General features: G+C 52.9%; 11 protein-coding genes across 11 annotated transcripts; 5 read left to right on the top strand and 6 right to left on the bottom strand.

Moving 5' to 3' along the window:
• Positions 1-1,931: 1,931 nt before the first annotated feature.
• Positions 1,932-3,219, bottom strand: J4E92_005251 (uncharacterized protein; the record flags this gene model as incomplete). Its single annotated transcript, XM_051496634.1, has 2 exons — positions 1,932-2,657; positions 2,710-3,219. 2 exons carry the CDS (start codon positions 3,217-3,219, stop codon positions 1,932-1,934), a joined length of 1,236 nt encoding a protein of 411 aa, XP_051353354.1.
• Positions 3,220-3,831: 612 nt separating this feature from the next.
• Positions 3,832-5,608, bottom strand: J4E92_005250 (uncharacterized protein; the record flags this gene model as incomplete). The annotated part of the gene is made up of 2 exons (XM_051496633.1): positions 3,832-5,268; positions 5,324-5,608. The coding sequence occupies 2 exons, from the start codon at positions 5,606-5,608 to the stop codon at positions 3,832-3,834; spliced, it is 1,722 nt and encodes a 573-aa protein (XP_051353353.1).
• A 1,164-nt stretch (positions 5,609-6,772) lies between these two features.
• Positions 6,773-7,830, top strand: J4E92_005249 (uncharacterized protein; the record flags this gene model as incomplete). Its single annotated transcript, XM_051496632.1, has 4 exons — positions 6,773-6,914; positions 6,962-7,053; positions 7,103-7,467; positions 7,515-7,830. 4 exons carry the CDS (start codon positions 6,773-6,775, stop codon positions 7,828-7,830), a joined length of 915 nt encoding a protein of 304 aa, XP_051353352.1.
• A 1,798-nt stretch (positions 7,831-9,628) lies between these two features.
• On the top strand, positions 9,629-10,287 carry J4E92_005248 (uncharacterized protein; the record flags this gene model as incomplete). The annotated part of the gene is made up of 2 exons (XM_051496631.1): positions 9,629-9,833; positions 9,968-10,287. 2 exons carry the CDS (start codon positions 9,629-9,631, stop codon positions 10,285-10,287), a joined length of 525 nt encoding a protein of 174 aa, XP_051353351.1.
• An 801-nt stretch (positions 10,288-11,088) lies between these two features.
• Positions 11,089-12,919, top strand: J4E92_005247 (uncharacterized protein; the record flags this gene model as incomplete). The annotated part of the gene is made up of 3 exons (XM_051496630.1): positions 11,089-11,331; positions 11,501-12,303; positions 12,358-12,919. The coding sequence occupies 3 exons, from the start codon at positions 11,089-11,091 to the stop codon at positions 12,917-12,919; spliced, it is 1,608 nt and encodes a 535-aa protein (XP_051353350.1).
• Positions 12,920-13,323: 404 nt separating this feature from the next.
• J4E92_005246 (uncharacterized protein) lies at positions 13,324-13,614 on the bottom strand (the record flags this gene model as incomplete). Its single annotated transcript, XM_051496629.1, has 2 exons — positions 13,324-13,478; positions 13,536-13,614. The coding sequence occupies 2 exons, from the start codon at positions 13,612-13,614 to the stop codon at positions 13,324-13,326; spliced, it is 234 nt and encodes a 77-aa protein (XP_051353349.1).
• Positions 13,615-15,126: 1,512 nt separating this feature from the next.
• Positions 15,127-16,748, bottom strand: J4E92_005245 (uncharacterized protein; the record flags this gene model as incomplete). Its single annotated transcript, XM_051496628.1, has 2 exons — positions 15,127-16,495; positions 16,744-16,748. 2 exons carry the CDS (start codon positions 16,746-16,748, stop codon positions 15,127-15,129), a joined length of 1,374 nt encoding a protein of 457 aa, XP_051353348.1.
• Positions 16,749-16,999: 251 nt separating this feature from the next.
• On the bottom strand, positions 17,000-17,611 carry ERV14 (COPII-coated vesicle protein; the record flags this gene model as incomplete). The annotated part of the gene is made up of 4 exons (XM_051496627.1): positions 17,000-17,092; positions 17,143-17,209; positions 17,265-17,420; positions 17,511-17,611. 4 exons carry the CDS (start codon positions 17,609-17,611, stop codon positions 17,000-17,002), a joined length of 417 nt encoding a protein of 138 aa, XP_051353347.1.
• A 649-nt stretch (positions 17,612-18,260) lies between these two features.
• J4E92_005243 (uncharacterized protein) lies at positions 18,261-19,633 on the bottom strand (the record flags this gene model as incomplete). Its single annotated transcript, XM_051496626.1, has 4 exons — positions 18,261-18,394; positions 18,446-18,992; positions 19,042-19,443; positions 19,499-19,633. The coding sequence occupies 4 exons, from the start codon at positions 19,631-19,633 to the stop codon at positions 18,261-18,263; spliced, it is 1,218 nt and encodes a 405-aa protein (XP_051353346.1).
• A 500-nt stretch (positions 19,634-20,133) lies between these two features.
• BNA4 (kynurenine 3-monooxygenase, mitochondrial precursor) lies at positions 20,134-21,688 on the top strand (the record flags this gene model as incomplete). The annotated part of the gene is made up of 3 exons (XM_051496625.1): positions 20,134-20,239; positions 20,297-20,511; positions 20,561-21,688. 3 exons carry the CDS (start codon positions 20,134-20,136, stop codon positions 21,686-21,688), a joined length of 1,449 nt encoding a protein of 482 aa, XP_051353345.1.
• Positions 21,689-22,941: 1,253 nt separating this feature from the next.
• J4E92_005241 (uncharacterized protein) lies at positions 22,942-23,758 on the top strand (the record flags this gene model as incomplete). Its single annotated transcript, XM_051496624.1, has 3 exons — positions 22,942-22,981; positions 23,032-23,338; positions 23,395-23,758. The coding sequence occupies 3 exons, from the start codon at positions 22,942-22,944 to the stop codon at positions 23,756-23,758; spliced, it is 711 nt and encodes a 236-aa protein (XP_051353344.1).
• Between the last annotated feature and the right edge of the window lie 178 nt (positions 23,759-23,936).

The raw sequence follows: 23,936 nt of genomic DNA, 5'->3' as shown, positions 1-23,936 counted from the left end.
AGACAACGTGGGCAGTATCTCGCGTAACTACCGGCTTCTTCCTCACAGATCTCTAAAGGCGTCGTGGGAGTCGGCGTTGGCGTCTGGCTGGTGCTTGTCACAGTCACAAGAGTGCTGGTGGCAGATGACGGTACAGGCTTGCCCAAGTTTCTTTCGATGCAGTAAGAGTTACCCGAAATGACTTTGCAGCCGTCGGCTAGACTTGGGTTCTGTCTCAATGTTAGTATTTGCACAGAGTTTTATGGCATTCGCGCCGTACGTATGCGGTCAACTGCGCATCTGTGAGACCCCAGTATTCACTTATACTGGCGCATGTGTCGGTCTCTGCGGCGACATGCCAGTATGAGCAGTCTGCAACGGTGTCTGGAGCCGCGGTAGTCGGAGGCTCCTCGAGATACGCTGCGCTGAGCAGTGGTAGCAAACCGAGACCGATAGTGAGTGGAGATAGCATGGTGCAAGTATTTCGAGATGTGAGATGCAATATCGGCCGTGAAGATATGAGTAAGAAGAGCAGACGATAGAGTATCTTTATACAATGAGCGCCATGTACCTAGATCTGATGGCGCCAGAACTAGACAGCATGCTGCCTGTGCAGTGCATTAGCCATATACAACATTCCAGGCGTCCATGGGGCCTGATGATCCAGCTCTATGGCAAACGTCGTGCGAAATCCCGCTTCGCAAGGAACCGAGTAAGAACTTGCCGGACGGAGACGCTGGCAGCCTAGACGGGTGGAGAATTTCGCAGGATCTACGGACCCCTTGGACGCCTGATGACCGGCAACGAATCAGAGTCACAACAGCAGAACATTGAAGTAGCGTAGATTTGGAGCTCGGGCTTGCACGGCGACAAGAGTTTGTATGTTGGGGTTTACAAGGCGTAAATTCAGTTGAAGTTGATGATAATCCTTACCATACCAGGCCTGGTCTAATAAGGCGACAGCGCGTCCCGAGGTCCCGTCCGCGGCTTCTTCAAGAATCCACGCCGCACGAAGATGCAACAAAGAAAATCCCAAACCATTTACTGCAGTCGCAAACCCCGCAAGATGTAGTAAACGAACTAACAAATCCCAACCATGCCTCGCGAAAGTTCCATTTGATCATCCCCCTAGACCCTACCCGCACCTACCCGCTTGCCACCACCCCTCCTCCAGACCAGCACCCCCAACCCAAAACTCACGCACCAAAACACCGCGCTCAGAAACGCAAACGCCTGAGCCGCATTCCACCTACTGCACATCCCATTCCTAACCGTCATCTGATTCCACGCCCAGATACTACCACAATCTATACCATTCCTATAATAATCCTGCAGCAAGCCAAAGGCAGCGACCCACGCGCCGCAAAAGATAAGATCACCGACAAAATTGACGATGTGAGACGTGGTGGGAAAGAGCCAGAGGAGGGATGCGATGACCGATATGCCGGCTATCATGACGCTGTAGATGAGGCGGCCGTGGCAGTCGCTGGCGTCCATGTGGCGGTTTTGGTGGAGGAGGATGGATGTGAGGACGAGGACTACGGCTGCGCAGACGAATTGCGCGAACCGGAGGGTGATGGATAGGATGCGGGAGAGGATCATTGCAATGTTGTGTAAATGTAGTGAGTGAGGCTTGCTGACTTGTAGAATGTAGATTGAGGATTGGAGTGATGAGTAGATAGTCGGAGTCGTGGAAGTGAAGAAATATTGTGTCTTGTAGTAGAGATAGATATTTCTTCTTGCTCGCGTCTTGGGGGATGCTTGCTTTATATCTTCAAGTATCCATTTGACAAGCAAACGCGCGCGCAGACAATGAAGCTGCTGTACATGGAGGCATTATGAGTTCTCTTTCTAGTGCGGTTGCTTCCCATCACCTGCCTTTAGACCAACGGCCTCTGTTTGCGCGCTTTGCTACGTGACACCGCCAATCAAAGACGCCTTGTGCATCGTACTTATCGAGCTCCTGACTGCAACCCATCATAAACACCCTTCTCAGCCATGAACCATGCAGGAATAACCTTGGGATCACCATTGGGAAGCACCTGCGAAGCCAGCATACCCGCAACGCCCTTCTCCCTGTCCACCCACCAGAAGCAGTTACACAAGCCCATCCACCACAGCGTATTAGCCCCGCGACCAGACTGACCAGGCTCAATCGTGATGAAACCGCCAAAGCCCCATCCCTGAGGAGGGTTTCCGGGCTGAGGATACATATCCGCTGCTTGGTTAACAAGCAAAGGGTTCGCGGGTGGAACATTAGCACGTGCAAAGTCGGGCTGGGAGGGGATTTGGTTCTCCCACATGAGGTCGACTGTCTCCTTCTTGAGGATGCGTTTCTGGGTTTGTGGGCTCGTTCCGTCGTTCAATAGAGCAGCGAGGATCTTGATGTATTCGCTTGGTCTTGACCAGAGTCCTGCGCCGCCGGATTGGAGGAAGTCCTTTTGCTGTTCTTGGGGGCAGGAAAGAGGGCCGTTGTAGAGATGTTCGCGCTCTTTGAGGGTGCCGTCGGTTTCGCGTTGATGCATATGTGCTAGGTTCTTTTGCGCTTCCTTGGAGGGGAACATGGTCGCGCCTTCTGCGGCAATGCCTACGGGTGTGAAGACATGTTCTTGGAAGTATTCTCCTAGTGTTTGCCCCGTGACGCGCTCGAGAACGATACCGGCCCAGTCCATATTGACCTGCGATTCCGTCAGTACCTGGGACGGGAAGAAGGATTTACGTGCAACTTACTCCATACTCCCACATACTGCCCGGTTGGTTTACCAGCTTCGAATCGAGAATGTCGCGTTTGTCTCCACTGCTCCCTTCGATGCCATCCGCTACAAGCCTCGGATCCGCGAATCGGTATCCAAATCCTGCGGTATGGCTCAGTAGCATTCGTACTGTGATTCCCTTCTCTTGCTCAACACCGTTGACACCATCTGCATAGACCTTCTTCTCCGATAATTCCGGCACGGTATCCTTGATGAATTCAGCATCATCCAACGGTACCTTGCCCTGTTCGACAAGCTGCAGCACAGCAATCGCAGTGACCAGTTTCGTGCAAGAAGCAATCCAAAAGGTGGTGGTCTGAGTGTTCATAGGCTCCTTGGAATCTACACCCAGCATACCTGAAGCATGCTCGACAAGTGTTTTGCCCGATTTGTCGATAGCGTGGAAGGCGAGACCCGGTGAGCCATCTCCAATGAAACTATCTAGTGTGCTCTTAATATCTTCAACAGCTTTAGTGGAGAGAGGCATGATGAGAGCTGTTATGTGGGTGGTCATAGAAGGTTGGTCGTAGAATAGATCAGTCTTATAGAAGTTGCGCTATGTACCGAGGGTATCAATGTCCCGCCTCCAGCATCACACATACTAAGCCGAATCCAGACATCAGTAGTGGAGGTATGTAACTAGTTGTGGTGGACGTAAGCCACCGCCCGAGTACGTTCAGGGGCTACACGGATAGGAAAGACCAATGAAAGGTACCGGACATGAGACAATCGAGCAGGGCGAACATTAAGGACGTGGACTTGTTAATATTGAACCTATGAGTCGCATAACCAGTGATAGTAGAGGTTGCTCGCTCCACCCTACGCTACCCCGCAGCGGGGCATCATTCGGGTCATTCGTACAGTAGTGCACATCCGCCGGACTAATATAGCGTGCCATCAACGTGAGCCTACTGTTGTACTACTAAACAGGACTCATGAAGCGACTGCATGGCTCTCTCTGGATGGTATTGTGGTTCCCTCGGAACATACTTCGAAACATGTGACAATCGTCAGCGATTGATATAACCCGGTGGGAGTTGGGTACCAATATCTCTGGAATCCACAGGGCGTACTAGGGCTAAGACAAGCGACGTGGCTTTCAGCCTCGCTTTAGCACTGCTTTCAGCTCCTTCAAAGCAGCCATGATCAGTGGGACGGCAACTGGCCCTAGTAGGGGTAGGTACACAGCCACCTTGTGTTCGTCAGGGAAGTAGACCTGTCCGACCATGGAGCGCTCGAAGAAAGCTTTTTCGGCCTCCACCTCTGCAGCACGGGCGTGTTCCAGAGCGCTTGCGAAGCGGCCATCTCGAAGGAAGTCGCAGGCTTGCTGTAAATGTGCAATCGTCTCTTGCGTAGACTGGGCAACGTTATCGGGTACTGGGATAGAAGGAAGCTTCTGGTACACTTGAGCTAAGGCTCCCAACGTGGAAGATGCTGAGAAGATAAGGGATGCAGCTCGGACGCGTTCAAGAGTCGAGATGCGAAGTGGCAAAGATGCCGGACTCTGCGGCAGACCGAACAACGAGATGAGCTGATTCGAGAATGTGTGCATCGCTGGTGCGAGCATTTCAGCAGTCAAAGCAGCCGGCGTGTCTGCCTCGCCCTCCAAGTTCAGTATGTGTACACCACCCCATTGCGGAATTAACCAGCTGTTCCCTGCATTCTCCTTGACCAGAAGCGGAGACTGCGTGTGATCCGGTACATACAGAATGAAGTTGACGGTCGGCCCCTCGCCAATGCTGGGACTGAGGGGCCACTCAGCCGCGTTCACGAACCCACTAAGGTCTTCCTTGCGGAGAGTCCATGCCTTTGTAGCTTCATCGTACTCCGGCTGGCGAACAGACGGAGCGAATGTTGCGTAGAGCTGTACTTGCGTATCGACGGTGAAGTTGCTGATGGCTGAGAAGGCGTCAAGAAGAGGGCTCATGTACGTCTGGAGAGCAGTCTCGATGTCCCACTGGGAAGGTGCGTAGGAGGGACTGAATAAGGAGAACGTCAGGTGGTATGTTGGAGCATACTTCAGGGCGCGCGTGGACTGGCGCTGAAGCTCTGCGGACGTTTCTGGAGAAAGCGCCTTAACTTTGGCAGCATGTGCACCAGAAGTAGCCGACAACACGTGCGCCAACTGCGCCTGCTCTTCACCAAATATGTTGTGTAGTTCCTGAGCGAGGAATGTAGCGAGACTCGAGCCAGTCGACGACTGCGATGGAATCTGGTTGGGCGAGTAGTATACGTCTAGCGTTGGCGAATATGGCTGCAGCTGCGACCGTGGCGTTGTGCCTGTCTCGACAGGTATCAGTCGGATGACCAGGGCCACGTCCTTGTCATCGCTCTGGATGCTGATTCCATCGACAATGACTTGTTGCGAGGCGTTTTGCTGCAAGGGAGAATCGGCGAGCATCAGTCGGAGGTGGTGGGCAGAGAAGTCGTTGATATCGTCGAGGGCATGTTGCGTCGTACGGAGGAGATGTTGCGCATCCGTGGAAGGGATCGGGGCCTCTACAGCGATGCGCAGAGGGAAGACTGGCTTACAGACCTGCCGCGGTGTCAGCTGTGTTGTTGACAGGGTACCATACTTTGGAGGGTTCTACCTTGCCCTCAGCCCAGTCCGTCATGTCCTGCAGTGGCAGCTCTGCCCTGTAGATGGCTGTTGTCTTCAGCCATATTGGTAGGCCCAGGAACACCACGACCACCCAAAAGGAGAGGATGGACAGGCGGCGCAGCCATAAGCTCTCTTTCGTCTCGGGCGGAGGCTGCTTAGCCAATGCTGCCGCGGTGGGTGTCGAAGGCGACTGGGCGGACGTCTGCTTCAACTCGGCCGCCAGCGACGCGTCGGAATCATTTGGTGCCGCCATGTTGCGGTTGACTTGTTCCATGCTGTCACTTGGGGCAATGTCGCGCTAACACACGCGTCCGTGCGTCTGGGTCCACCATTCACGCTCACACGAGATATCTCTACTACGTCCCAACCACCTCATCCAAGAAAAAGAGCAAGCGCCCTAGAGCTCGCGTTGACGTCAGATCATCTACTTTGCATGTTCTTATGTTAATGAAGGCTGGAGACTTGTTAGGGTTTTCCGTGTATCAAGTGCAGCCACGCAACTGCGCTATCATTCTAGTCTCATGGGACAGCAGCAGACTGTGTTTCAGTCATGTTCTTTGTTCTCTATCATAAGCTCTCTTCTTTCGAAGGACCTTCGAAAGGTGGAAAGCGTTAATTCAGACATAAAGTCCGCCCTACTGACCTCGGAAGGGTCGGATCCTTGGCTAGGGTCAGATTCAAGGAAACGCGTGGAAGCAAGGCTGACTAGGCTTTAAACAGCGCGTTATTCTGTCAGCTGAGAAGCTTCGTCGATCTGGCCTCTGCCAAAAGGAAGCAGTACATAGGTAGTCAAGCGGGCCCGAGCTACAACGAGCAATTGCGTTTCAACTTACTTTGTATGCTTTCTAGCGTGCGGTCTCCAGGCATATTCCGAGGGCCAGTCAGTTTGCGCAGAATGTCTGAGTTACCTATTTATCATCTTCAAACTCATGTCTCGTGACAGCAACATGTTCCGTGGTTGTGCTTTGTTGATGGTCTGCTCGTGAACGCATGGTCCGTGCGTGACAATATGAGTGAATTCCAATGAAGCTACATTTAGCCCTCACGCTGGATTCCTTGATCAATCACGAATCACCTAGTTTCCAAGTAGCTTCGCACTATTCATCACTCATCTCACAGCTCATCATGGTTGTTTCAGGGACGCATGCGATCGAGACAGGCCAGCAAGGGTCAGCACGCGGGGAGCTTCGATCGACGTTCTTGCCCCGCCGACTAGACTACTTGCAGCGACAAACGGTCCGTGCTAAGCGGGGTTGCATATCTGGGGAAGGAGAGCTACAGACGTGACGCGGTGCTTGGGCACGAGACTATAGTAGCTACCCCTCTCAGCTGAGACAGCTTCGCTCCTTCCTACTACTCTCTCCTCCAACAACTTCATGCTCACTTCAACAACTTACTCAATCCATTCCAACTCACATCCTATTCCAAATCATTCACAATGAGTGCAATCGCTGACAGCACCGATGGCCCTGTCGAGCAGGTCAAGGTGCTGTTTGCCCTCTTCCCGGGCTACAACACGCTCGACGTGGCAGGTCCGCTTGAGGTCCTCAGTCGCTCTCTCCAGGACTCCAAGGACAAGTGTAAGCATAGAAGCTCAGTCAATTGGATGTTTGTTGACACACCACAGCTAGCAAGGCCTTCAACTGCCAGTTCGTCGGCACGGCTGCTGCCATGACGTCCGTCCAGGGTCTCACCATCAAAGCGGACATGGACTACGATGTAAGCATACCCGCGAGAAGCAAGGAACCTACGCTGACATCCATCTCAGGACGCCAACGACGAGCTTGAGGACTTTGACGTCGTCATTGTTCCCGGTGGTGAGGGTGTCTTTGAGGTCCTCAAGAACAAGTCTGAGCCTCTTGGCCTCCTCACCAAGTACGTCGAGCTCCAGGAGAAGAGTCCCAGCAAAGAGCGCACCATCCTCGCCATCGATGTCGGTGCTCTGCTCCTCGCTCAGCAGGGCATGCTCGAGGGCCTTGCCGCTACAACCCACCCAGACTACTACGTCCGTCTCGAGACCATCTGTCAAGATGCGGCTAGACGCGACATGTCGGAGCGTACAGACGTCATGGAGGAGCGATACGTCGTGAACAACGCCCGCTTCGACCTAGGCGAGAACCCCGACGACAACCCGTAAGTGGGACTTGAATTGCGGTGGCATGCAACGCTCACCATTACAGGTACATCATCAAGAAGTCGCGTGAGCCGCCGAGCGCTCCCGAGGGCACCAACATGGGCCATGCTCGTAGGAAGTCGATCGCTCGCAAGGGCAGCAACGCCTGGCGCGACTCTCGCCGCCGCGAGTCCATCGCTCGACGTGCTTCCATGCCCCTGGGTGGTATGCGCGTCATCACCACTGGCGGTGTGACTGCTGGGCTCGATGCCAGTCTATACTTGGTGGGTTCTTTGGCTTCGCACGACTCGGCTCTGGAGGTCGCTCGTGCTATGCAGTATTCTTGGGTCAAGGGCGTTACGGTCGATGCGATCGATGTTTGAGCTACGGCTCCCGCGCGACAAGCGAAGGCGTTTACGAGGAAGGGTTGAACGGAGATCTGAGAAGGTCATCTGGAACATGTCGGGAATCATAGAGATTTACCACGACGAATCATGTGAGGATTCATTCGAGAGTATGTAAAGAATCAAGAATTCTAAAAGAGCTTTTCGGCAGTGTGAGGTGTCGTTGTGAGAGACGGCCGTGCCAGTGCGAAGCTCAAGCGTCTCCACAAGCTCCACAACAGGCGGGCAACCGATCTTCCGCTCTTTACCTCACCGTTTCCCACAGGATCTGCATCGCAATTCGCGCAGCCGTCAGTCTTATTTGCATTGGCATGGTTACAGCCTTCCTCATGACGCGTCTGTCATCTCGAATCAACGATTGCGCGGCGGGACCGGTCTGTCTCGGCCAGCTTTCCACAGCCGTCGCAGCTCGGGAAATCCCATTCACATTACTAATCACAGCGTCCACCACTTCCGTGCATCAAGTGCACACTAACCTTCGCGAACCAGAACTTTACAAAAGTGTAAGACTTTTAAGGTTGTGAGATCACTAACGCATATGCAGTGATAGTCGTCTCATACGGAAGCGTGTGAGCCACTGGACGTCGGCACGCAGTCTCGTCACAGTCATCGACGGACTTTATCCACGGGCGTAGTATGTCGAACCTGGCATCTCAAAGCGTTCAAACGAAGCAAGCTCTGCTCTCCGTCTCGTCGACCTCGACACAGCGCAGTGCAAGCTCGATGTTAGGCCAATCCCTAGAAAAATATGCCGACCACGCTTTCCACATGATCGCTACGGGTCCTTAAACATCATGCTGGCAATTGAAAGCTTTTTCCTTCGATTTCGCTATGTCACAAAGCCCACAGACTCTGTCTAGACGTCGTTCTCAAGCTCACTGTGCCCCGTCTGACTGAGTCTTGGAGAGCTGCCACCAAGAACCCGTCGATCGTCGCTTGCCCACTCAAAGACTCTGACGCTTTGACTGGCTTAGCATCATGGCCGCTCTTTCCAGAGCGAGCTTCTAGCCATAGTCATCCAGTGTCTCAGTATGCCTGAGCTCTTTCAGTACGCTTACATGGTCGTGGGCCTATCATCTCCATCGCCTGCCTGCCATCTAGCTGATTCTGGGCGTGATCCTACGATGATTCAGCAGACAGGCACAGCACGAACTCTTTCTTAGCGCCAAGAATCGCCGAATGTGTAATGCTACCATCAGATCTCGTTCTCCGTTGGGTGAAGCGACGGATTTCCCGCCCCCGCATGAGGTAAGCAGCAACCGAAGCGCTTCGTCCCGAACCAATCGCGGAACATGTGATGTCGAGACTGATGCATGAAGATGGAGCTGTCTTAGCAGCCAAGTCTTTATCATCCAGGTCACTTCGGGATTTTGTCAACTTTCTGCTGCGATCGTCTAGTTGTTGACTTCGCATCTCACCTAAGAAGTCGCCCTGTAAGGACATGCTGCCTTACTCTGAGCTGTTCATCGCTCTCGTCTGGCGTGACTGACACAAGGCCGCGTCGGAATTACAGCTGGAGCCAGTAGGATTGACAGAAACACCATTGCTTACTGGAAGACATTCTGAGTGCCACCCAGGCAGGACGAGCAGAAGGATTACGACTACGTCGCCAAGTAAAGAGCCGTTGCTGAACGACCGGGCCTATCACACGGTCACATACGAAACATACAGGACGCCTATAGACGATATCGACAGGGGTCGTGGACAACAGAGGCTGGAAATTATAGCCAACGGAAAACCATAAATACCCCTCGATTGTCTCTTCTTTCTTCTCAGAATGACAACACGCAACCTAAACGGCAATTGGATTGACACTCTCCGACGGCAATACGTCTACGACCTGAAAGACGACTCTCCCCATCCCATTAAATACCTTCTTTACAACCCCCACAAGAAGCAAGACTTGTACTTTGTTATCCCCAACAAGATCGAAGAGCCGCAACTCAGACGCTCTCTTGTCAAGTACCACCTATCTACCAAGGGTACATCAATCGTCGAGTGGGAGAACGAGCACATCCAAGTCATCTACCACCCTCGATACGCAAAAGAGCTACGCGAAGCCGCCCAATCGACCAACGAAGCAGAAACTCGGGACGAATCACCAACCCCCGAATAGCAAACATGAAGTTCACCCTTGCCACCGCTCTTCTTCTCCTCGCTCCCGCGCTTATCAAAGCCTGGAAATTTGAGGTCTTCGAAGAAGACTGCATCACCTCTACTGACTTCAACGAGGGAGACGACGATGTAGAGTGTGAGGATACGGCGGAACCGCACGGCTGTTTCCGCATCTCCGAAATGGGTAGCTGCGAGATCTTCTTCCATGCCGATGCTGATGAGTGTGAGGATGGTGAGGTTACCATGTCGTACACGGCTACGGACCAGGATCGCGATATTCAGCCTGACTTTGAGTGGAACAACTGGAGCGTTCAGTGCTAAACGCGAAGACGCATTACCATCGTGGTAGATTGAAAGCTGAGGTGTGTTTTGTCCGGTGGACTGTCCAATCGCTAGATACTTTACCTAGGTATTTTCTTGTTTCTTTGAAGTATCGCTGTGATAGCATGCCAATCGTTAGATACATACTACAATCGAATCTGTACAGATCTAGAGTGTTGACGCAAACGTCGCAAAGTCAGTGTGGACGCTGAAAACCACAGGAATGGAGTGTAGACGAAGCCGTCCGATCATTGCCTAGGTGCACTGCAACAGGCGGCAGGCGTTTATTGCTACTCGAGCTACTTTCACTTTTTTGTTTGTTGAGATAGTGAAAGGACTGATGGGTAAACTTCATGCAATCTGCAGAGTATTTGTTCACTTCAACGGCACCTAGACTACGACGACGCTCAAGACCTCAGTGGTATCTTCACGAGCGCTGCGATCAACGGATTTCAGAACCTGCCTAATCGGGACATTTGTCCTCACGCTAGTGGACCCCTGCATGACCAATCACAACCACGAAGTGACAGACCCGCCTAAACTTGCCCTCCCCTGTACGCGTCTTCCCCAACGCAACCGCCGTGTCTTGGCCACGACGAACTAAGGCAAGCCACAGATGTCGCAACACATGGGCGCAATGATTGGACAATGGATGTTCATCACGTCTTCTTCGCGACTGGAGTGTCTTGGCTTCTGCGCGTCTGTTTGTGCATGATGCGTGCGCCCAGCATCAACTTCTCTCGAGGATATAACTATCTCTCCCACATCACGATCACACGCATGAGGTGACCAAAACTACCAATGCCACTTCAATCCCTCATAAGTTCGCTTCGGCGGCGCAGCCATCGCGCCGCTCCTCCTCCAGCGCACTTGCAGGCAAATACCGAGAAGATCCAATGGCGTCTCGTCGAAGTGTTTACTCGCATGTGGGATCTGGGGTTCACTGCCTTTGGAGGGCCGCCTGTGCATTTCCAGATTCTGCATCGGAGGTTTGTGGAGGGAGTGGGATTTCAGGGTGGGAGTAAGTGGTTGGATGAACAGACTGTAAGTATGCGTATGCGTGGTAATGATTTCGATGGTATCAGTACCGATGAATTGGGTTATGAGAAAGAGCTAGGAAATTTACTCGGGGCCGGATGAGAAGACGGAGAGATAAACCACTCCCTCGACTACCTCTACAACAGAATGCCGCGCAACTAACAAAACTCCCCAGTATCAAGAACTCTTCGCAATCTGCCAAGCGCTCCCCGGCCCCGCCTCCACCAAAATGTGCTTCTGTATCGCCCTCCTCCACGCAGGTATCGTCTCCGCCGTCTTCGCCTTCCTCCTCTGGAGTCTCCCCGGCGCAATCGGCATGTACGGTCTCTCACTCGGCGTGCAAAAGATGCCCGAGCGCCTCCCTCCCATCGTGTACGCCCTACTCTCCGGTCTAAACGCCAGTACCGTTGGTATTGTCGCACTAGCTGCTGTTCAGCTAGCAGAGAAAGCCATCAAAGACCGCGTAACACGTATCTTGGTGATTTTCGGTGCGTGTGCGGGGTTGTGTTATAATGCGCTTTGGTTCTTTCCTGTGCTGATTGTTATTGGTGGGCTGACGACGGTGGTGTGGGATGTTTGGCTCGGACGACGCGTGGGTAAGATGAGAGCTGCGTATCTTGCTAAGAGGAGGAGAGCGAGGAATGAACAGGGCGATGCGGAAGAAGTTTCGGCTACCACGCAGACCATACCCATTGAGCTTCAGCGACCGGAAGCCGTGAAGAGGAGGGTTAGGACGGGTAGCTCGACTGATCGTATTGTGCCTGAGCAGGAAGAGGCGGGTCGGAGTCATGCGGGAGAACATCCGGTTGTTGATGATGTGACTTCGACGAATGAGCCTGTGGCTGATGTTAAGACACATAACATCTCGGTCAAGGTCGGCGTGTCGCTCATCGTGGGATTCCTTATCTCATTCATTGTTGTCATGGTTATCCGTGGAACAGTATCCAGCACCCGGTCCTTCGATGTTTTCTCCAACATGTAAGCACCCCCTCTGCCCACCCAGCTCTCCCCCACTAATCTCACACCGCACAGGTATCTAGCCGGCACCATAATCTTCGGCGGCGGCCCCGTAGTAATCCCCCTCCTTCGCTCCTACGTCGTAGACCCAGGCTGGGTATCCCCCCGAGACTTTCTCCTGGGCCTCGCCATCATCCAAGCCTTCCCCGGCCCCAACTTCAACTTTGCGGTTTACCTCGGCGCTTTGGCCATCGCCTCAGCTCCTGCTTCTACACCGACCATCGTGGGCGCTCTCCTTGGCTTCGTCGGCATCTTTTTCCCTGGTATTGTGCTGGCGGTTGGTGTGCAGTCTATCTGGCAGGTTATGCGCACCAAGGCTTGGGTGGCTAGTTTGCTAAGAGGTATCAACGCGACTGCTGTGGGACTGGTGTTCACGGCTGTGTACAGGCTCTGGGAGATTGGTTATCTGACGCCGGAGAGCAGTGATGGGAGGAGTTTGGCAGATGAGCCGTGGTGGGTGGTTGTCGCTGCTTTGGCATATGCGGAGACGGCTTGGTTTGGTGTGCCACCTGCGGTTGCGATTATCATCGGTGCCGTCTTGGGGCTGGGGTGGTATGGGGCTGTTGGTCAGTGGTAGACTGATCTATCAGGATTGCACACGAATCGCCGCTTTGCGAAATGACGTAGGGCAAGATATGTATATGTGTTGTTTGGATTATCTATTGTACAAATGCTAGATGATAATCATACCAAAGGGAATGATTAGGGGAGATGCAACCCGATAAAAGGACCTCGACCCGCCAGCAAGAACAATAACCTAAGAAATGCCGGCCCCAAAATCGGGGCGAAAACAGACACCGGCGAGCAGTCCAGTGTTGTATACCCTCAGCACCGAAGCCTTGACCATCTAATAACCAATGAACTCGGCCGGAACGCCATAGCATGCCAGTTAGAACTCCAAAGGAAAACAATAGTAACACAAAAAGACATCATGATCTCCACCATGGCCTGAGTCACGCCACTAAACGACCATCATATCGCCTAGTTGTAGTATCCCCCATTCGGCGCACTCGTGGAGGTGTTCGGGTCGTTGATCTTTCCGCCTCCATTGTGAATGACTGGCGGGTTCTTGTACGATTTGCTGCGTGACGAGCTACCGGAGTTTGTGTATAGGCTCGATGAGGCGGCAGAGTAGGCTGCGACATTGTTAGAGTCATGCCTTTGAGGTGATCTGATAGGAGTTGACAACTTACATGTGGATGATGTCGAAGGACGGGATGCGTAGGCACCCTTGCTTTGGCCGTAGGAGCCGTAAGACGAGCTGGACGACATGGTTGATTGGTGTTGAGTGTGTTGGAGGCGTTTGGATGCCAGTTGTGATTCGAGAAAATCAGATGAGTGATCGGCGTGTGTTGTGTGATAGACGGTAATAGAGTTGTATCGGGTGTATACGAGACGACAAGGGCGTTTCGTGATGATAATCCGAGATAGACTGTTGACTGAAGAGCAACACGAGGACAACTGTGACTCTTCTCGAAAGATGCTTGATATGACTGTAGATAATTGATCGATTGACTGATGAAGAGAAGAAAGAAAGCAACCACCTACCTCAACCCGCAACTATTTATTCCAGGCAGACAACACCTGAGGCCGCCAACCTAGGAAGACTCACCACTCGCAACGTTGACTGTTCTTTGTCGCCATCGGAGTTCTCCTAACGCTCAATGTAACGCCGTTGCCTGAATAGCTGGGCTAGGCGCGTGGTCGAGGTGAATGACTGCGCGATTGCGATGATTCACACGCGTGGCTATGTTCACCTCGGGACAAGTCCTGAGGCAGGACACGCGTGTGCGCGAATCAGCGATTAGGCTGCACTTCCCGTTCACCATTTGCATGCCAAGAAGAAGAGTCATCATCGGCGGGTGCGGATTTACCGAAGGAACCAGTTCAATCGGTGTCGACTAAGGTCGGGTCACGGCTAGAAAGGGTCGAGGTGGTGACTCGCATGGCGCAAAGGGCGTACGCGTTGCAGCCATCTTCTCCTGCAAGGCACATCAAGCGAATCGAACCTATGAAAAGGCAGCAGGAAATCTGTCAGAGACGCGTTATCCAGTGACGTGCCTGACACCCCAGGCGACAGCGGTACCCAAAGTGGATAATGACAAAGCGGACAGGACTGGTGAACGAGAAAGTCACCGGTTAACCGAAAGAAGATGGGGTGTGGGGGCTGGAGGCAATGTAGGTGCCTGGAGCTATTGCAGGCAGCATTGCAAAGCATTCACCGTGATGCAACGGCAAAAGAGCTCATCGGCGGCGTCCGATAATGAAGATAGGGGCATGGAATGTGAAAAAGGGCAGAAATGTCAAGGCAAAAGGCGGTGTTGTGGAGTAGGGTAGGAGGCGCAGTGGAAGGGTCCTGGTGCATGGCGGGGTTGTTGCATCAATCCGAGCAAGGCTGTTGCGAGGCTGCACGCGATTCACGTGGGTGTTCATTCCGCACTGACTCAGAGCAGGTAGTTGTGGCGACTGCGCGGCTCTGGATTGCGCAACTGCGCATATGGTCCAGGTGTTTGCCAGCGCATAGCCGGTGAACCGCTGGAGAATCCAGGACCGAACTTCTCGCCAACTACGCTGCGCATGCGCAGTAAGGTGGGCCGAGGGACATTGTTAATTTCCAGTATGCCAACGCAGAGCCGGTGAACCGTCGGAGGCATAGCATCTTCAACGTTTGACTTGGGCTGCTTATCGAGCCCGGCATACATGGGCAGCCAATGAGTCAAGATCGTCATCAATTGGTATCGAATGCATTGGGTATCGCTATATCCGCTCCCTGAACCTCCACGTCTAATCGTACAATCTCAGAGCACCATTCAGATCACCAGCAACCACCTTGCTCGACTCCCTCGGATGCCACTGTACTGACAGTACAGGCGCATCGCTCGCTGGAATCTTATGGTACATCTTGCACGTCTTCCAGTCCCAGAAGCACAAGAAACCTCCACTGTCACCCGAGCTAATGAACTGCCCGTCTGGACTGATCGCCACGTCTGGTGCATATCCAGCCACATTGTGCCCTCTGTAACTCTTCTTTCGGTTCTGTCGGAAGCGGTCGGTAGAGCTGTATACGGTGATTTGGTTATCGGACGATTGGAAGGCAACGTATTTGCCTGACGGGTGGGGTGAGGAGCGGACCATGGAGAACATGTAGGGTTCGGCGATGAACTTGATAGGTACGGGAATGCCGTATTCCCACGCGCGTAGGGACTTGTCGTCTGATGTGGTGATGAAGCGGCGGTTCTCGTCGCAGAAGGTGATTGTGTTGACAGGCCCCAGATGGTGGTCGTATTCCTGCACCATCTCTCCGCTTCTTGTGTCGTACTGTAGGATCTTCTTGTCGCTCATACCGGCCAAGAACTCGTGTGGTGTGCTGGGGTTGATGCGCACCACGTGCGGTGTCTTGCCAGTTGTGAACTTGTTCAAGCACTTTCCCGTCTCTGTGTCCCATAGCTTCATGAAGCGATCGTAACTAGCCGATATGAACTGTGTGCCGCTGGGGTTGAAGTCGATGTCAACAACCGACTTGGTATGCCCAGAGTATGTTCGCAGGAGCTCGCGTTGGTGATAGACGTCCCATAGCGCAATCTTCGAATCGGCGGAGGCAGAAAGTAGGAGATGTCCGCTGTCAGGCATGAAGCGAACCTGAGTGATCGACTTGGTGTGGTATTTGTAGGTGTGGATGAGCTTCTTCGGTATGAAGTTCTTGGGCTCGTAATCGCCGGTGAGTTTGATGTCGAGATCCGTGGGCACATGCATGTACGTCCGGCCCTGGTAGTCGTACTGCTGGCTGCCAACAAACTCGCTCGTCTCGCCCTCGGCTTCGGTATCGCGGTAATCTGTGCCGGCGAGCTTCTTTTGCGCGGGCGCAGCGTTGTCGACAATCTCGTCTTCCTCGTAAACTATTTCCACCTCGACGTCCGACCCGAACTCGTCGTCTGAGGCAGCATCTGGCCTCTCTTCCTCATACTTCGCCCATGGTCCCTTGTATGCGCCTGCGCCAGTCACGACGCTCGAATCGCCCTTGCCCTCTCGCTTTCTTTTCTTCGACCCGTCGCCGCTCTCGATGGCGCGTTGACCCTGGCGGAAGGTGTGGTCGCTGATGTACGTCTCTGCAGCGAACCCAGTTGGCACCCTGCCCGAGCCGCCGGCGGGCATTCTAGCTGTTGTGGAGATAGGGTAAGGATCGCGTAACGTGTGAGAACTGGCGACAGTGTCGATATTGGGGTTCGACAAGGCTGGAAGGTGGTCAGCGCGGAGTGTCGGATGCGAAGTTGTGTATGGAAGCTTCCCAGCTCACCAGAAAATGTGGGTGACTGCGCACGGACCACAACCCGACTATGCATTGCGTAGTTACATGTGAAAACTATGGTCCATTTACACGAGGCTAACATAACGCTATCATACCCCATAACTCGTTTAATCCCTCTTGGGTGAATTCCCATCCCCAAACCTGTCGCTCCAGGTATCCCGCATTATCCTAAACCAACAATCATGTCCTCCCGCTAGCAATATGCGCACGCGTGGCTCGCTTCCCCGAGCCGGATATCAAGTGTATCTATCCGTTAATCTTCAGCCGTCCCTGGATTCGGTCTTCGTAGCCCACCGTAATCAGTACAGCCGCGAATATACCTACGACCAAGACGATGGGCGCAGTCTCCACCTAGTGAGACTCGTCGCGGATGAGGGCGACGATCATGCTGTAGAGGTAGAAGAAAAACATGAGCAGATGGAAGCCCAGCTTGATGAAGGATTCCTGTGTGGCTGTTAGCCTATCGCCATATACTCGGTATCCTCTCATCGTACCTTCTTGTGCACATTGAGCTTCCTGAAGATCTCCGTTGCGTCCAACAGATGCTGGTTCTCAAAGATCCTGTGACTGTCAGCATTGTCCTTATCCCTTGGTATAGTCCGGCCCTGCTACGTACTTCTTTCCGTTCCATGCCAACAGAGGTAGGTTCAGGATCAATGCGATCCAGTATCCGTTGATGAGGAATAAGAAGGTCAGGAAAGCGTGCACGGCGGCCTCGGGGATGATGTAGGTGTTCAGGCGGTTGCAGAGATCGATGGGGTTGATGTAGTCACTGGCGCAAAATTAGCATGTGCCGATCAAGGTACGGGCCGTATCGCGTAGATTGCTACGCCATGGCATTGTATGCCTGGGGTTGACTCACCATTCCAGATCGCTGTACATGATAGTAAAGAAGACTTGTAAGAACAGGTTGACGGCATTTATCAGCACCGCCAACAGGTACAACCATGCTTCGCCAGTCATTGTGGGAGTGTCGTGTGCTGCGTAGCACGGCTTTGGCGTATAGAAGGTTTAATATAGACTAGCGAGGTCGCCAGTAGACACCTGGATACGAATGGACAGGTGGTCGACAGAGGTTCAGCACTCGGATGCGGTCGTGTGTTTGCAGGCTGCCGAGCTAGAACGCGGGAAGCTAGCTCGTGCGCGGGGCCTGGCTAGAGGTTGTGATGACGTGGGTGAGCGGTGGGGTTACACGACGGTGATGCGACGGTAGAAGCTTGAGTAATAACGTCGATTGCGAGGTCGCTCAAATTCTGGCGGGCGTTGGCAGAGATGTTTGGATGACGTTGAGGCGGAGACACGAGTTGCTTCCCTGGACGGCGGGCAGGCACCACCACTAGCGTCATTCGCCTCGCTTGCAGGTGTGCGTTGAGCGGGCCAACACCGTCCGACCGAAGCTTGACCGAAGGTTGGTGATATCACGGACGGCCGAATTGTTTCGTCGAAACGAAACGAGTTGTGCAAGCTATGACTGCCAACAACATGAACATCACTACAGACCGCCATCACGCGAATGTTGATGAAACTCAAAAGCCTCGTGCTGTTGAATCACGCTATGCGTACTCTGAGAAAGTATCGTATAGCTATGTTATTCCCAAGTGTCCAATCATCCTCAAGCAGCTGCCTTCGCTTCGCCATTCGTTTCACCGTTTGTGGCTCCCGGCATCGGTACCGGACCACCTGGCGAATCTGGCAGTCTTGCAGTCAAGACCTCCACGCCATCCTCTGTTACGAGTAGGGTGTGTTCTATAGCGTGTTAGTCATGAGTGGACACATTGATGCATCTGCGGGGCTTACCAAATTGCGCTGTCAGAGAGCCATCCTGCGTGACACTCGTCCATTCGTCTGGCCATGTCTTGTCCCTATGCGAACCAACACTAATCATAGGCTCAATGGTGAAGCACATGCCGGGCTTTGCCGATCCAACTGCCTTGTTCTTCGCGTAGTGAGGAACATTGGGTGCGCAATGGAAGAGCTGGTTGACGCCGTGCCCGCAGTATGTCCTGATGACGCTGCAGTTCTTGCTCTTTGCGTGCTTCTCGATGACGTTTCCGTATTCACGGAACAGTGTGCCTGGCTTGACGATCTCGATGGCCTTTTGTAAGCACTCTCGCGCTGTCTCGGTGACGCGTACAGCATCGGGGTTTGCCAAAGCCTTGTCTCCAACGTAGAACGTCTCGTTCAGATCCGCGTGAAAACCGCCATGGTAGACGGAGATATCGATGTTGAGAATGTCGCCGTCTTTGAGTACTCGTTGGTCAGGGATGCCGTGGCAAATGACCTCGTTCAGCGACGTGCATACGGACTTGGGGAAGTGGCAGTAGTTGAGGGGCGATGGGTAAGACTATTGCGGTTAACAAGACTTTCTGATTCCCTAATATTGTCGCTCTTACGTCACGCTCGACAGTAGCCTTATGTACGAGCTCGTCGATGTAGTCAGTGGTGACACCAGGCACTGCGGCTCTTCCTGCAATGTCCAGAATCTCGCGCCCGTACCGACACACCTTGCGCATCGCATCTTGCTCCTCCTTGTTCAGAATCGTGATCTTATTCCTGTTGACAAACACCTGCTCCGAGCGCGGTATGCCGTCCTTCGCGTAGTCTGGGTGTCTTATGTGCTTCGGGACTTCGCGTCGCGGCGAGAGCGGGTATACGGGTCTGAGGGCGCCGGTGTACGAGTAGGTAGGGAACGGGTTGTAGTGGCCGGTGGCTGGATCCGGGTGAGAAACTACTTTCGGCGTAAAGATACTTTGGAGAATACTACTTTGTGACTTGTGCTCCTTCTTATGCTCAGCCTAGAGGGCCGTTAGATTGTTTTGTCTGCAGTGTAAGAGCAGTCTCACTATGTACCCAGTTGCGCTTGAAACAATCCTGCGAGCAGAAATAGTTCTCTTTTCCGAGCTTCTGGCAGTTCGGACATTGAAGAGAACTCGCATCGTTCTCGCAGTCTTTGCCTGCGCACTTGCGCGGGGCGTCTGTGGCCATCGCGTGCGGTGGTATAGGGCGTGTAGAGGGTGTGGTCGAGGCGGAGGTGGCCTGTTATTCACGTGCACTCGACTGTACAGCGCGCAAGGAACGTATATGTGCGAGGCAACGGTTTGCGCACGGAGGAAGTGGTGGACTGCGACCTTCGATCGTCCCACGGCATCGTCAAGTCGGAATTCGTGCAGGGGTCCAGGCCGCCGGCCGCCGATCACCGATTACTAAGTAGCCAACTTGAACCAGAGCTCGCGCTTACCCGTTCCAGTCTTGACGTGCATCATCTGCCCTACTTTGCCATCATATCTGACTCTTTGGATCCCTGGTAATGGTTTGATAATTTTCACCCGTGTCTCGCGTTTCCCTCCTTTGCAGACGATGTGTTTCCACTCTTCTTTCTTTCTTCCCCCTCTTACTCTTCAACTCACACCACGCCGCTTCTGAGCACAGACCAGTGAACCAACTATCTTTTTACTCCAACTTTTCCTCCTTACCTCTTTACCACCATGACCCAGAAAGTAGTTGTGGTCGGAGCTGGTCCAGTAGGCTCTTTGGCCGCGCTTTATGCAGCTGTACGCGGGTTTGAAGTAGATGTCTACGAGCTAAGAGCAGGTGAGATAATGATCTGTAAACCATCTCGGTGCTAGCGAGTGACCTAACGCTAGCCAGATCTCCGAGACCCCAACACCACACCGTTAAACTTCTCCAAATCTATCAATCTTGCTTTGTCGGAGCGAGGTATCCACTCCCTTCGCAAGACCGGACTATCCGATCTTGCAGATGCAGTCTTGGCAGAGACCTTCCCCATGCATGGTCGCATGATCCATATCAGGAAGAATGGAGAGTATGTTCGACAGCCACAGATCTATGATGCGAGAGGGAGAGTAAGTACAGTGTGGTCGCATGCCATTGATCTCATGCTAATTTGGGTAGAGTTTGTTGGCTATGGATCGGACAGGTTTGAACAAGACCTTGCTTGACCATCTAGAGGCCATGCCTAACGTCAAGCTCATGTTCAATCACAAGTTGGTCGGCGCAGACTTCCGGAAGAAGACCGCATGGTTTGAGCATCGTACTAAGTCTCCCGAAGAACAGGGCGACGAGTTCGAAATCAACTTCGATCTCATGATCGGTGCCGACGGTGCACACTCGGCGGTGCGCTATCACTTGATGAAGTTTGTGCCCATGTCGTTTCAGCAAGAGTACATCGACAAACTCTGGTGCCAGTTCAATGTTCCAGCCACACCGGACGGCGAATTCCGAATACCTCCAAACTACCTACACATCTGGCCCCAGGACGAATCTATGTTCATCGCTCTCCCAAACCTAGACAAGACTTTTACATCGACGCTTTTCTTGACCAGGGAAGGCTTTGAGCAATTGGACGCGTCTGGAAAAGTAGTCGAGTACTTCAATGAGAAGTTCCCCGGCGTGGTTCCTGAACTCATCACCGAAGACGATCTCCGCAAGCAGTACACATCTAATCAGCACCTGCCCTTGATATCGATCAAGTGTACTCCATATCACTACGGAGATTCTGGCGTTATCTTAGGAGATGCGGCCCATGCCATGGTACCATTCTACGGCCAAGGAATGAATGCTGGGCTGGAAGACGTCCGCGTTCTTTTCGATTTCATCGACAGGTATCCCAACGATCGATCAAAGGCACTAGACGAATACACCAAGGAGCGCACTCCTGACGCACACACCATCAACGATCTTGCCGACGGGAACTATCGCGAGATGGCAAGCGACGTCAAGAAGCCCCTATATCTACTGCGGAAGTGGGTGGAGGAGCAACTCTATATCTACGTTCCGAGCATTGGCTGGGCCACACAGTATTCACGAGTCACGTTCAGCAACATGCGATACTCCGAGGTTCGGCAAGCGGCACAGAGGCAGGCCAAGATCCTCAACGGCGTGGCCGGTCTGGTGCTGGCTTCTGTTGCTGGTACCGCTTTCTGGTTCGCGCGATCTGGTGGCGCACAACACGCGAAAATGGGCATCATGAGATCGATCTGCGTCGTTGCGCAGAAGATGCAGAAGCTCACGGAAGGTTGAGCAGTACTTACCATCGTAACACCATGAACCAAAATTCATGCACGAGCTGTAACAACACATGTTTCTATTATGCTGTATCCTGTTATCGAGACTAACGATCATCAACGCCGTGTATATAACGATATTGCGCAAGCGATACACGTCATAATTCCTCGCAGAACCTCTCCGACGTTTTCAGGATTTTAGCTCACTTCATAGACCCCGATGCCGGCGGGTTCAACACCAGGAAGAAAGATGTCAGGGCGAAGCGTTGATGGACCGACGGCGACTGCTTTGTTCACATCTTTGTATGATACAAAGCGAACATCAATCTCGACAACCCCTCGCCATTTACGAGGATACCATGGTATGATAGGCTTGGCCGCGCACACGCGACCAGCCACGTGAACTTCGCGTGGATGTCTTGCCCCACAAGCGAGATGTGGGGAAGCGATTCGGAGTGAGATGCATGCAGTGGCGCTCGCTTGCACTAGCATCCGTCTTCGACATGTTACATGTGTGGCACATGATGTCGATACGATTCAGAATCACGATAATTCCACTTACGCATTTCCGCAGACATTGCTTCTATCTTCCAGCTTTCGCAAAGTAAACTATCAGCGCTTTTTTCGTTTTGCATGATCCGCTGCTGCTAATCCCGGGACGTAGACTTCTGCACAATCGCATTGATGATTCCTGGGTCGTGGCAACACATCTCCACTTGATTGATACACAAAGCCATCTATCCTCACTATACACACTATGCGGGTAAATACACGAACCTCTCACAGCCAACAAAACGCCATCCTTCCTCCCTTTGCGACCTTCCACAAACAGCGTATCTTCCGTATGCGCATGGTCACAGCCACCAAAGAGAGTTCGAGGCTGGCTTGGAGTAGTAATCGGAAGCATTCCTGTGGATGTTGACCCACATTCCAGAAGCCTTTGAACCTCACATCCGGGTTGTGATGAAGTCAGTCACGCGTGGCAGTAAGGTCTCAACCTGGATAAGACAAGTTCTATTCTAGTCTATCTTGCACGCGTGCTTGTATATCGCCGCTTTGTACTTTACACTGTGGGTCTCGAGTGGATGGATCTCAGGCGCGGCATCTTGGCGAGTGTGTATTGGTTTTATTAAGGTATCTTGTTTCTCCAGGACTTCCTTGTCACACGTAGAATATTTTTCGTTCCTTTTTTACCTTCAAATTCTGCGTGCTTTGCGATAGCGCTGCTGAATAACTGCGCGTAGCTTGAAAGATTAAGAGCTGACTGAGATGCGCTTTGCCTTTAGTCTTGCGGCTTTAGCTAGCCTTGGTGAGTATCCCGATTTAACACGGACAGTGATCTCAACTGACAATTTCTAGCTCAAGCATGGCCTACGTCAGAAACACAACGCCTCGCGCCTCGCGCTGTGAGCTACGTGGACTCGGAAACTGGCTTCACATTCTCTGAGACCAAAGCCGCCGCGACACTCTCAGCGAACATTATCTACCGCATAGCGCAACCCGCCAATGTGCCAGCGGGCCAACCATACGACATCGTTCTTCAAGTTGTCGCGCCTAACGTGCTCGGCTGGGTTGGTCTCGCATGGGGCGGCAGCATGATCCGCAACCCCCTTACAGTGTCCTACCCCAACGGCCAAAAGCCAACCGTGTCATCGCGATGGGCCACGTAAGTCGTAACATCCCAGTGACAACCAACCGCGAAAATACTAACACCCACCGTAGTGGCCACTCTACACCCCAACAATACACCTCAGCAACCTACACGCCCCTCACAACCGGCAACAAGTCCAACAACACGCATTGGCAATTCACCGTAAAATGCACCGGCTGCACAACTTACACCGGTTCTTCTGGTGCCGTGCGCATCGATCCCAACAGCAGCAGCAAGCGCTTTGGTTTCGCGTGCTCGCAGAGCAAAGTCTCCAACCCGTCTTCGACTAGCGCATCGATTCCTGTGCATGATGTGTATAATTACATCACGCATGACTTTACTGCGGGTGCGAATCAGAACTTTGAGGCACTGCTGAGTCGGAATGGGGTTGCGAGTTCGGGTGGGATGGGGAATGCTACGGTGATGATGGTGTAGAGGCGGTAGGGAGAAGGTGGTGGCCTTGGGAGAGGGCTTGTAGATAGCGTCGGAGATTTCGTGGAGTACATACTTTAGAATGGTAGAATTTCGTCTCTCCTCGAGAATTGTGGGTGCTGCTGTGTGCATATGCCTAGAGGCACGCGAATCGAGGCAGTGACATGGCGTACGACCCCAA

The sequence above is a fragment of the Alternaria infectoria genome (assembly GCF_024043175.1).
Source record: "Alternaria infectoria strain BMP 0036 chromosome Unknown scaffold_7, whole genome shotgun sequence".
NCBI lineage: Eukaryota > Fungi > Ascomycota > Dothideomycetes > Pleosporales > Pleosporaceae > Alternaria > Alternaria infectoria.
This window is presented reverse-complemented; position numbering and strand designations above follow the sequence as displayed.